Below are 13,583 nucleotides of genomic sequence, written 5' to 3'. Positions count from 1 at the left end.
ACCACACAAAGATATACACAAAGATGTGCTATGGAAAAGATGTAGGCTAGTGTCAGGAAAGTGCTCAAAGATTTTCAGTGGTGAGATGCACAGGACTATAGATAGGACTGAGACAAAGGAGAGCAGACAGAAAGATAATGAATTGGACTCAGATGTTGAGAGACATAGCTGACTGGACTGGCTGTGATACTAATGCCCTCTCTCTGACAGCTGTTTTAACAGTTTTATGTTGAAGAAAATAAAGAAATAAATGAAAAAAATATATAAAAATAAAATAAACAAATGAATAAATAAAAGTAACTAATAGTAATGTGCTTTGTCTCTCCAGTGTGTGATGTGCGCATGTGTCTGAATAGTTAATAGCACAGGTCTCGCCCCAGTTTAACCGCTAGATGTCATCAAAGAGCCATGTAAATGACAGACACACCCACATAAACACTGCGGTTTCGTGGATTTGCCACTTCTTGATCACAGATTGGATAATTTATCTAACCCAGTTTATTATTGATATAGATTACACAGTTAACGTTACGTGGATAATTTTTCTAACAACAAGTATGCTTCGTTGTAAATCAGATTATTCATCATTTTACATCAGGCACTGTGGTGGATAGCTGTGCGGTTCCAAAAGACCCGTCGTTCTGGTCCGTCGTTGCTCGGTTGCGCCGCCTAGCTATAAACTGCAGAGACAGTCCCCCGGCCGCGCGCAGGCTTTCAGCGGGGACGTTTTAGCTGCGGACACAGCTCCCTCACAGAGACCATTATTCATTGGTTAAGAGACACTAGGGACCGCCGGAGTGAAGTTGGGGTCTTGTCCTCGAAGTTTGCTGCAACTTTACCTCTGAAGGATTCGACTGTTCATCCTTTACGGGACTTTCCAGTCCGTGGTCATGGATTACAAAAGGGGAGTGAATCCAGGCGGGCCCTCGGATAACTAGCTAGCCGAGCTAGCGTTAGCTGATCTGAAGCCAGTAGCAATGCTTGTTTGGGTCACAGTGCTAACTAGCTAGCTAGTGGCTACTGTTTTCGTTAGCTCACCAGCTGCCCAGCCGGGGTTGTTAGTTTGTTTTGATTTGGCTCTATTGAAATAATCTACTGGGATACACTATATGTACACGTTTCCTGAACTTTCTGGAAGTTTTAAGGATTGGCTTGTTGAACAGAAGCGAAGCTATCAAGCCACTTCGGAGTCGTGTAAACAGCAAAAAGAAATCCCAGTTGAGCTTTTGACTTGAGGAGAGGAGGTCTCGTTTTCCAGTGGATTGCATGTCCATCGTTGCCCAGACCTCACAGCCACTCACTCCCATTCACTGGGACACCACTGGGACAACCTCTCCGCCGACTCTCCACACCTCGTCCCACCGACCAGTATCTTCTGTCTGCGGCTGGCCACTAGCTGGCCATACGGCACTGCGTGCCCGATGGAGGAACATGACAACATGGACTATTTTTATCAGCAGGTAGTGCAGAAGGACGTTACCCGCAGGCTGCAGGTCGGCCAGGACCTTATTGACTACCTAAACGACCCGCAACGCTCCCCGGACGTGGAGCAAGATAAACCCCGACTCGATAAAACCATTGACGAGCTAACGGGATGGGTGAACTCCAGCAATTTCAAGGTGAGAGATCGTGACAAGGATTCGAATGTGGCTACCGCAGTGTTCATTGCAGCATTGGTCCTATCGGCTTCATGAATTACTCCGTCAGTTAAGCCCATGCATGAGAGGAAGCTTGGTTCCTTGCAGTACGTTAATGGAATTTTGATTTAGTGTACCAGGAAGTTGGTCACAATATGATGACAACTTTCTGAGGCAAGCAAGGGGCACGTTACCAATCAGGCCCCAGGCAAATTGTCACCGGCATGGTGGTGTCAAGAGGGAGCGTCCAGTCTCCTCAAAACGGAACAAATGTGATTCAGATAGCCCGCCATTATCTTATCTAAACTCAGCTGAGTCAAAAGTTTCAAAATAGGCTTGTCAACAGAACTTCCCCCCTTTGCCAGTAGTAGAGGGAAGCAGTAGGCTACGTGTTTCGCTTTCACAACACAATCTAATCCTGGGCTATAGACGAATGTTTTTAGATTTCACCCTAGGGACAAAGTACAGTGAGATCGCAATGCATTCCTGTGGATGGTTGAGGTTTATGTTGTTATTCTCTCTCCCTTCTCTGTCTGTCTGTGTGTGTGTGTGTGTGTGTGTTGAGGGGACCCATTGTCAGAAGCTGTAGACCAGAGCAGTGGATGGGGGAGGGGTCAGAAGACGCTCATTGTGTGGACTGGTCTCTCCTCTCTGCCTTCTCTCTGTTTTTCCTCTCATGCTTTCTTTCCTCTCCTTCATGCTGTGTGCGTTGGTGGCCTTGCCTGCACAGTAGTAGTAGTAGTACAGGCTGTACTATTCTCTGCCATATCTCAGAATCACTGGGATGTGACCTTTTTGCCATGGTATCACACTGATCCAGACACAAAGTCTAAACAGCCTGAAATCTATTGGTGAAATATGACTCACAATCAGAAGCCTTTTTTGAACTGATTGACACTGTTGATATGCGGTACTCGGCGAGACTGTGGACAATCATTCCTACAGCATGATGAGCACTCTCTCTCGATCTATTGTTAAAGCAGTCAATTGATTGACAGCACAGATCAAGTTGCTAGTGGTAGAGAAACACTCATTAGACATGGTTGGTTGTCTTGTCATTGTCAATAACTTGTAAACACAAGTTTGTAAGCAGATCACCCAGCCGCTGCTACCGAGAGAAGATTCAGAATCTGAATCACTTTTATTGCCACAGTAGATTACATACGAACACCAGGGACAAGGGCTGCAAATTAGCTATGGCTGGAAGAAGTCCTATGCATCGGTTGCATTTCATTTAAATGTAGCAATCCTTATGTATTGTCCCTGTCAAATAAAATAAAATAAAAATCTACGGTTTCAAGTGCTTAACTAAGATATCAGTATTTAGACTATTAGGTACTGATCTAATCCATCAAACTACTATAATTGGAGAGCTCTCTGTTTGTTTGGAGTTGCAAGGCGCACCATTGCTCCGATCGCCTCCAAAATTTGCAAAAACAAATTTCAGGGGTCGAATGAATCTTGTGCAAAAAAAATTGAAAATCTCCGCCCACGCTACAGCGATAATTTACGTTTTTAGGCCTTCACACTCACAGTAGAAGAAGAAGACAAATAAATGTTATGGGATTATTCAGACCTCATACAAGCAGTTACAGGAATGGATCCATTCAGAGAAGTTGATATGATGTGGTTACGAGTGCCCTATGTGCATACTGCTGTCTGGTAGATAGGTTCAGTTTATGTTTGTTTAGTAACCTCATTATCAGTCAGTGTAGCCAAGCTTCTGCTACTGTTTATCTAGAGACTCCAAAAATGTCAATGTACAGGCTTTTCACTGGGTCCGGTGTCCAAATTTGCTAAAATACAGTGTACAAAACACATTTGGAACATTGTGTGACACCCGTTTCCACAATCCAGGTTGCATTTATCTCAAGACTTACATGTCTGGTTTTTCACTTGGAAAAATCTAGCCCAGCAGAGAGAGCTTGACTTCCCATCTTGGCTCTGTAGGAGACATTGATGATGATCTCATAATAATAATAATACATATTACATAATAGAGCGGATTCCGTGGTGCAATCCCACACAAACACTGCCCTATTATCTTAGGGTGGATTCCGACACACATGAACACAATCAACTTCCACAATCCTATGACATCCTCAGTGATCTCATAGACATTACGGTAATATGTCATCAGTGATGTCATAAATTCTTCCCTGCCTCCCACTGATGATGCCACGATGATGTGACTGCTGACAACATCCTGTATTATTAGGCTGGTGTCTGGTGTTGGCTCTGCTTGATGCCAGTAAGATCGATCGTGTTACATTCTCCCAGGTTCATGACCAGACCAAAATGTTTTTGAAACATCACCATCACTACTTTTCCAAGTCATGAATTTCTTCCAGGGTTTGAAATGACCCCCCCCCCCCCCAGCCAGTGTGAGAGATAGATTAAATAAATGACCAACAACTCTTGTTTTTTGTGTGTTTTTGTATATCAGCAAATCCATGGCGAGCCAAAACAAAGGGAGCGCGGGCCCCAAATTAGGTGGCCAAGCTCTGATATAAAATGGCCATTTAGGGATGGGCAAATATATCAATATTAGATGTTGGATATAGTATTATCCTGGTTTTAAAGGCTACATTACAGGTGATGTAATATTCTGAATTTACCAGACTGTTATAGCTCTTCTATTATTGCCTTTACCCACTTAGTCATTTTATCCACGTTACTGACTTAATCCTCTTCGTCTCTGGTGGGACATAAGGCTTCGACGATCTGCCTCCTGTCTGTGAACCTGTCTTGTGCTGCATGCCGTGCCTCTCGCCCCATGTTAGTCATTATATCCACATTACTGATCTCATTGTGTCAATATTTTGTGAAAGCACCAAGAGTCATCCCTACAATAAAGACACAAACCACCCCCACAACAGCCTGTTCTCCCTGTTACCCTCAGGGAGGAGATACAGGGTCCCAAAAGCACGCACAAATCGCTTGAGGGACAGTTTCTTCCCGCAGGCCACGAGACTCCTTAACATACACAAATAGTGTAGTAGCTGTACTGTACTGTAGCTGCTACCATTACGTATTGTCTAATGTATAATTGTATGTTTAATTAGGTATTAGGTATATGCTATTTGCACCTGTGCAAACAGAATGCTAATTATGTTTAATTATGTTTAAAGTATGTCCATGCCATTTGCACCTATGTGCAGTGAATATGTCACTGTCTTTGGCTTGTCTTATCGCTTTACTGCCTTATTGCTTGTTGCTTCTCTTGTTTTCCTGCACCTATATGCCCTGTTATTTTGCACTATGTTGTAACGGAGTCTAGAGCATAAGAATTTCACACGTGATACTTGGTACTACGGAGTGACAATAAAAATCTTGAATCTTGAATATTGTTGTCGCGCAATATCGATATCAAAGTATTTTGTCAAAAATATTGAGATATTTGATTCTGTCCATATCGCCCAGCCCTGCATCTAATCCTACATTTGAATAAAAAATGTGCCACTATATATTGTATGTGCACTTTTTGGCTCAAAATTCAAATTCAATAGTCTTAATTTGCATTTGACAGTTCCTTCCTATACCAAAACAGAAATGTACATGCTTTATTTTTAGCTTGATTCAAATGATGATGCAAATTGGAAAATATTAATGTATTTCCCGAACTGCATACTGTAGACCATGTCTCATTCATTATGCAATAATGGTGACAAAATTGTAATTGATATGTCATTGACCTTATACGGTTTTGAACTCTCTAATAGATTAGGGCATTATGCATTATGCTGTAAAGGTGGAAATTGTAAATAGTTATTATCCAAATGTAAATAGCAAAACAGCATCTCCTGTCTTTGCCATTTAATACACTCGCCACTGCGCTGATTCCCTGGCAAAATCCAATTGCAAACGTATTTCGAGAGGACTGCATATTAACATTGTCACCGGCTTGTGAGTCATCCCATTAAGGTGGGCCTTGCGTTGAACAATCGGAAGTAGCTCCCAACCTGAGAAAGGAGAGAAGGCGGGGAAGCTCGCCGCCACAATATCATTTCTGGTTCTTTTGCCAAAGTGCATGATTGGCTTCCTGGAGGGCAGAAAGGGGGCAGAGTTCACGGCACGCAAGATGCTGAGTCAGGACAGGGAGGATGCAGGGAGGCGGAGCGAGAGAGGAGCAGAGCAGAGGGATGGAGAGGTGCTTCCAAGTCGTAGAGGCGACGTGGATGGAGGAAGAGTTATGGAGAGGAAAGAGGGGGGGGGGGTGGAGTGATGGATGGTGAGTGAGTGGAAAGTTCACAGCCAGACACAAGTCGTGACTCATAAATGCTTTTATCGAGACGAGGCCACTATAGCACCCAAGTTCCTCCGTCAGTAATTCTCTTCTATCCCTGGGCTCTCTTTCTCACTGATCTGCCTTTGTCTCTGTCTAGGAACGTGTTTCATCCTCTCATCCTCCTCCTTTCTGCAGGCGTGGCAGCAGATACACCTCATCATGCACTCTGCTGAGTGCTCTCACACCATCACAGCAGACTGAATACACACACACACACACACACACACACACACACACACACACACACACACACATTAATATTGCATACACTGCATTTACTGTGCGTTTTCTTTTTAGAGCAGCAGGGCCAGATGACTCGAGGCTGAGTGGACTGGTCTAGGATGGATACTGCTGCTAGGCTGCCCTGTGGCTATTTGTCCTTTTCTGTAAAAGAAGGTGGAATGTGTGCAGTGCACCCCACTAAAGAACTTGTTATTAGCTTATAGTACAGTGCAGACAAAGAGGAAAGTGAGTGCAGATTAAGAACAGCACAGCTTGAGTAGGGATTTAAACTTTCATGTAGTCACAAGGATCTCCATTCCCTGCCTCATACCAAGAGGCCAGGATCTGAACCCCCTCAGGTGAAATATTGTGTCTCTTTTACTAGAAGCAATTTGAATGTGAGCATCTCTTCAGACGATGGTCTCTAAATGTGTTCCAGTCGGTCGTTGTCTGCTCCCAAAGGTTGCTGTATGATTTGAGACGTGTTGCAGCCTTGTCTCTGTGTAAACTCCACCTGACTTTACCTCCAAAGCCTCTCTAGAATCCAGAGTAAAGCCTGTACATGGTATGCACATTAGCAGGCTAAGCCTTCCCTGTACGCCCCAACCTGAGTTCAGCACAAAGCACTATTCATTCATTCTGGGCTAAATATTTGTTTTTTCCCAAGTAAAGTTCGGTGCAGCACCGGCAACTAGTTAAGTTAAGAAAGCTAAGAATGCTTTTGATATCCTGGCATCACGGTTTGATCGTCCAATCAGGTGCAGCCCAGAGAACACCAGTGAAGGCGTGTGTGTTGTTGTGACTCTCCTCGCACAACCTCTCTTCAAAACAAGCGTACATTGTGTTACCTGGAGCATGCTCAGTCAGCGCGCTTGCTATGTGTACAGGAGGGGGGGGGGGGTAGTAGAGTCACGCCGTACAGTCCGCATGGTCACACATTTTGGGCTGTACGTGTACGTGGACGACTGCAGAGTGGTCCGTATGGACCCTCGTGGACGACCACATCTACGTCACGCAGACCAAAGCGGACCCTCACGGACCGGGGGATGTATGAATTTTGCTTAAAGGAGAACTGTACTGAAAAAACAATGCTAAGTTGGTCCACAACTGAACTCAAATCAATTCGCAAAAACTGTCAAACTAAATGAATGCCTGCAAAACGGTTTCCACTTTTCGGATATGCCTGAGATCATGTGCAAAATAAATCAGCATCGTTTTTCGGTGAAGTTTTCCTTTAAGAGTTGGGGATACCTGATTGGCCATCCTCTCCTCTCCTCTCCTCTCCTCTCCTCTCCTCTCCTCTCCTCTCCTCTCCTCTCCTCTCCTCTCCTCTCAGTTCCTTCACTTCCATCTCTCTCCGTCTCTCCTGGTGGAGTTGCCATATGGTCGTGGGCGCCAGGGTTTGTTGGGGTGGAGGAGGGGGAGGGGAGGCCGCAGGCTGTCTCCTGCCTGTTCTGTTTCTTCTCTCTCTCTCCCCCCTGCTTGCAGTTTTTCCCCTCTTCCAGCTCTCCTCCCCTCTCTCTTCCAGCTCTCTCTCTCACACACACACACACACACACACACACACACACACACACACACACACACACACACACACTTCTCTCCTCCCTATTAGTTTCTGTAGTTACCTGGCTCCTCTCTTCCTTTGACTAAAATATGGAAGAGCTGCAGTCTGACTGGGAATATGGTTTTCATGCATTTCCTCTGGACTGTGCAGTTGCACGGCGTGGAGCTGCCAACACAAGCATTCCAGCATCACACAGCACTGCATGGATCTGATCCTAATCAACAACACAGTGGAAAAACTCTACTGTAACGCCACAGAAGAGATCGCATCGTCCTCCCGTCTACCTTCAGCATACTAGAGTAGTCACACACACACACACACACACACACACACACACACACAGTGTTGTTCAGTCACATCGCAAGCCAGCTGTTGTTGGACTCGGATCAAGCCAGATCGCCGTGACAACTGACAGTGTCGGTGTAGCAAAGGTCACCAGTTGATTCCAATCCATGACATTGCAAATCCATGGCGTCCCCCTCAGCTCGCTCTGTCAGCACATCACAGCACATGTTATTGTGCAATCGACACAGTAAGTCCAGGCAGGGGCAAGCTTTGCCATTAGCTGTAGGGGTGGGGGAAAAAATCGATTCACCTAAGTATCGCGATTTTTAATGTCACGATTTTTTGGATCGATCTTTTATTCCAGAATCGATAATCGCAAATTAAAAAAAAAAAAAAAAAAAAAAAATTTTTGGGTGCTTGCAGTCAGGCCACTCACTGAACAGCAGGCCAGGCGCCGCCTACTGGTTTACTAGTGGTTTTATTACTTTATTAGTTAGTCTGAAGTAATAATTACACTTCAGGGTTAAAGTGGGTGCATCTCATTGTAAAATTGGACCCAAATCTGGCTTCAAACGGCCCAAATTTCACGCGCGTTGGCCCATATCGGCCTGGCCTGCTTGGTATCTAATGCCCGGCCTGAATTATGATCCCAGTCCGCCCCTGTTTTTAACTATATCGCCCAGCCCTACTCATGATATATAATATACAGTCTCTAGTGTATGATTCAACTTTTCCCATGTTCTAATCTAGTGTAAAAAAGCAAACAAACTGAAAAAATAAAAGAAAAAAATAAACAAAAATCGCAATAAATCGTAATATCGAATCGCAATAATCGTAGAATCGCAATAATCGTGAATCGCAATATATATCGAATCGGCACCAAAGTATCGTGATAGTATCGAATCGGGAGATAAGTGAATCGGCACAGCCTTAATTAGCTGTTCTGCACACTAGGGCAAATGCTGTGTACAAGTTACAACCTACAACTTATCAAATCCTGACAGACAGATACTGGAAGCTATAAAATGCACTGTGTTCATATGTAAGCAGACAGTGAAACTGGCCTTAGTGCATCATTGTGTATGAAGTCCATTGTAACTGTTCTCTCTCTCTCTCTGTGTCGTAGGTGGCGTTGTTGGGGATAGACATTTGCGGTGCGTTCGTGGAGCGCTTGGGGGAGCGGTTCAAAGGATTCCTTGGCACAGGTGAGACCTCCCCCCCACCCCCCCACACACACACACACACACACACACACACACACACACACACACACACACACACACACAGCTAATAGTAATCACAATGTCTGGAACCTCTTTCAATACTAAAGCGGAAAGAAACACATTTTAGACACAAAGGGGAATATATCACTGTACAAGCCTCTGTTTCCAGCCACCCTGCAGACAAACCTAATTTAGATTGGGTTAAAAATACCAGCTGCCTTTAGCTGTTTCAGCAACACACTCATTCACACCATTTTAGAGCATTCTCTCTTTTGCAAATAGTTTGCTTTGTGCGGTTCATTAGGTCAAAGATTGCCACTAAGTGCTCGTTATCAGATGAGATTCTGCACTTGGGTTGAGTCGAGCCTGGTATCCAGCCCCATATGAATCCTCACAGGTGTCATCACTCTTCATATGGGTCTCGACCCACACCCATCCACCGTGTTTATTCACAACAGATACTGTCCGGGACACCTGATTGGTCCATGTAGGTGTCAGGGTCTTATTAATAATGAATCTAAAGTTACCGATAACTAGGGATGTCAATTTTCGGTTAATTTCACTTTCGATTAACCGACGCTAATAATCGATTAACCTATCGGTTAATTCATAATTTTTTAATATTAAAAAAAAAAAAAAAAAAATGTTTTTTTTTTTTTTTTTTTTTTTTTTGTCTATTTACTCAATGAACTCATGCCCAAACAAGGCGTGTCTATTTAGATGCTGAAATGTTAATGCTTTTTGTGTTAGAATTTCTAACACAAAAAGCATTAACAAGCATTAACAAAAAGCATCAACATTTCAACACAAATTCTTTTTGTGTTAGAATTTCTAACACAAAAAGCATTAACATTTCAGCATCTAAATAGACACGCCTTGTTTGGGCATGAGCTCATTGAGTAAATAGACCAAAAAAAAAAAATTTTTTTTTTTTTTTTTTTTTTTTAATATTAACTGATAGACCGACAGCAATAACCGAACAACGACGTTAGCGACGGTTAATCGATTAACGGTTAACCGTTGACATCCCTACCGATAACGCATTACAGAGCGCTACAACAACACACCTGTATGTTAATAGCTAGGCTAGCTAGCTGTTAGCACGTTCGTTATGTGGCAGTAAAACGCCACTGAATGACCAGCTTGATATAACTGTCAACCAGTTCGAGTCACGCCCTTTCCATAAAGCCCACCAGCTTTGATATCTATGTTGGCTTGTTGTTGATATTTATAACAATATTGTGGCTCTAAAATAATGTTTTTATCAATGCGGGAGACTGTCATGGCGGCTGTTTCCTGTAACTGTTTCCATTATTTAGCTCTGGACCAGACAGTTTAACAAAGAGAGAACAGACAAAGAGAGAACATTGCTGCTGTTATTGGGCTGCAGTGGAACAAGGTATCACCTTCAGTTCTTATCAATTTAAGTTCTTTGGCGCAGAATCGTCGAAGTAGTTCAGCAACCAATCAGTTGGGGCTGAAAAATACGTCAGCGAATCAGTGGCGGATAGACATCCATCCAGACCCTAATGAAGGAAGTATCTGAACTGAAACACGTATACATGTATAAACGCTTTGAACAGCTCATCTCTGCACTGTCCACAAGCTCTGCGCGGCGTCTTTGTTACTGTGCTGTGCATTCTGACTTCTGTCCTCCCACAAATCAAGTGTGTCTGTCTCACTTCCACTTTGTCCTTCCTCTTGAGCCAGACCAGCAGAAGTTGGCACCGCCCCCTCTGTCTGTCCCCACCCTATTATTCATCTAGTCTCTATATTTAGCTGCTGCTCACCCCATTACACCCCCAAACCACAGCTCACATACACATGAGCTCATACACTGAAATCTGGATCAGATTTCATGCTCTGTGTGTGTGTGTGTGTGTGTGTGTGTGTGTGGCGCATGTGATGTCAGTGCCAGACCCTCTGTGTGGCCGCTGCAGGTGTCACCAGCTGTCCTTCACAGCTAGGCTGGCTCTTGTCACCAACATACTCAACCCTGCAGTGCAGTTCTGTGACGACCGGACATGTCATGCCGTGCAAAGTCTACACACACACACACATACACACACACACACACACACCCTTGCATTTCCACACTGTCTAGGATGTGGCCTTCACCCGTGTGTGTGTGTGGCAGGAGTGTGTGATTGATTCCTCTCAGCTCAAGGGACTGATGGTAAAAACATCCCTCTAAGCCACCGCTGGCTCTCTCTCCAGCTGACTCCCATCTCTCCTTTCCTGTCCTCTTTCGCCTTCTCCCTACACACACGCACGCACACACACACACACACACACACGCACGCACACACACACACACACACACACACACACGCGCGCGCGCGCGCACACACACACACACACAGAATGAGGGGAGGGAGATGAGATCATAGAGACGCATGAGTGATGTTATTGATCTACAGGACTGACCTAGCACAGAACTGCTCCCATTCGTGTGTGTGTGTGTGTGTGTGTGTGTGTGTGTGACACTGCAGTGTTGGCCATCTCGGTTGCCAAGCAGCTCCTAGACGTGGAAGTGAAACAAACAGATCACATAATGCCAAATGACATCCTCTCATAGCCGTCAGAGGAAATGGGCTGATGTGATTGGTCAGCCAGCTGTGTTGGTTTCCTGCCAGTCTCATGTTGAACAGATGAAACAAAGAACAAGAAAGCTGAATGAATATTGACCAAGTCCAAGCGAAGTATGTGTGTGTGTGCATGTGTGTGTAAAACAATGCCCCCCCTGTCACTTTCTGTTGGAAGGTATTGTCCATGTCGCCAAGGGAACCAGCTGTTATGGTAACATCATGCACATGCGTGCACACACGCACACATACATAAACATGCACTCCTACCCACATTCCTACCCTAAGAGATCAGGCGAGGAGGAATAGAGTGATGTCATCTGCCCTTTTATTGTGTGTGTGTGTGTGTGTGTGTGTGTGTGTCTCTGCCTGAACGTCAAAGGGTAGTTTTGTGTCTTATGTAATTCAGAAAGATAAGCTTCTGCCATCTGATGGCCAGAGCAGAGAAAGATACACCAGACTAGCTCTTGTATTATGTCTGTATGTTGGAATGTTTCACTGACCATAATCTGCCCAGATACTTTTGGCACCCTCAAATGTCTGCCCTCCATACAAAAAGGACTGTAGTTAATATGTTCAACTAATATGGCTCAAAATACACTCAAAGTTGACAAGCTTCATGTTAACAGTATAGTCATCAATCACTGCCCATCTTCCGGCAGAGACTAAAAATATGAGGACTGATGCACAGATGATTGCACTATGTTGACAAAATGTACTATTGTAAGTTGCTTTGGATAAAAGTGTCTGCTAATTGCTAAATGACATAATGTAATATAGTCATACTGTCATTTCATACAGGCAAATAAGAGTGAGGAGGCCAGAGTCAGGAGTGTGTTGTGTGGATGGCATTTAACATCTTGGTGGCTCACCTGGTAGCACGCGTACGACGGAGGCTCCGTCCTTTCGCGCGGCTGACACGGGTTCGAATCCGACCCGAGGACCTTTTGCCGCATGTCATGTCCTCTCTCTCACCACCTTTCCTGTCTGCCTACTGTCCTATCTAAATAAAGGCAAAAAAAAGCACTTTATCTTCCGTGTGTGTGTGTGTGTGCACGTGTGACGTGTGTGTGTATGTGTGTGTGGCTGTCTTGCATAGGCATTGGTACTGGAGCAAGTTGTGTGTCGGACAAAGTGGAGATGACACGAGAGCATTGATGAGCAACAGGCTCTTGATATTATTTTAGTCACGGTCCATTTCCTGTTTTCTCTCTTCTCCCTCCCCCCTATTTGTTCCCAATGCCCTGGATCTGTGCTACTGATTGTGGTATTACTTGGACTTACACTGAAATGAGCCTGTGTGTCTCTCTCTCTCTCTCTCTCTCTCTCTCTCTCTCTCTCTCTCTCTCTCTCTCTCTCTCTCTCTCTCTCTCTCTCTCTCTCTCTCTCTCTCTCTCTCTCTCTCTCTCTCTCGCACGCACACTCTGGCCCTGTTTAGACGAGAACAATTGCTGGATAAAACGGCAAACTTTTGTTGTGTTTTGGCCCTCCGTTTCCATGACAACGGTGTTACAGGGACCTGAAAACACACATTTTTGAAGACGGGTTCCAGAGTGTAATCTTTCTAAAACACACCTCTAGCGTCGCCATCTGAGCCGGTAAATCTGCCAATACACAATTCTTGTGAAAAGTGACGACACGGCTCCACGTCCCACATGAGAGACAAGGAGAGACAATAGGAGAATAAAGCAATGAAAGCAAAGTACAATCAAAGTAGCCTTAACGGCTAAAGTGAATTGCGTTGGCATTCAACAAAACTGTCATGACATCAGAGTC

At 44.5% G+C, this 13,583-nt stretch overlaps 1 protein-coding gene across 9 annotated transcripts in view; it reads left to right on the top strand.

Moving 5' to 3' along the window:
- Positions 1-725: 725 nt before the first annotated feature.
- Positions 726-13,583, top strand: part of clasp2 (cytoplasmic linker associated protein 2) — an 84,588-nt gene continuing 71,730 nt past the window's right edge. For all 9 annotated transcript variants that reach the window (XM_083646212.1, XM_083646206.1, XM_083646210.1 and 6 more), the window contains exons 1-2: positions 726-1,619; positions 9,126-9,204. In XM_083646212.1, the coding sequence (XP_083502338.1) occupies positions 1,422-1,619; positions 9,126-9,204 (277 nt within the window). In that variant the 5' untranslated portion in view covers positions 726-1,421. The remainder of the gene's footprint in view (positions 1,620-9,125; positions 9,205-13,583) is intronic.

Source organism: Poromitra crassiceps (assembly GCF_964638095.1).
Source record: "Poromitra crassiceps genome assembly, chromosome: 11".
In the NCBI taxonomy this organism is placed as follows: Eukaryota; Metazoa; Chordata; class Actinopteri; order Beryciformes; family Melamphaidae; genus Poromitra; species Poromitra crassiceps.
Note: the sequence above shows the minus strand (reverse complement) of the source record. Positions and strands in the feature narration are given on the sequence as shown.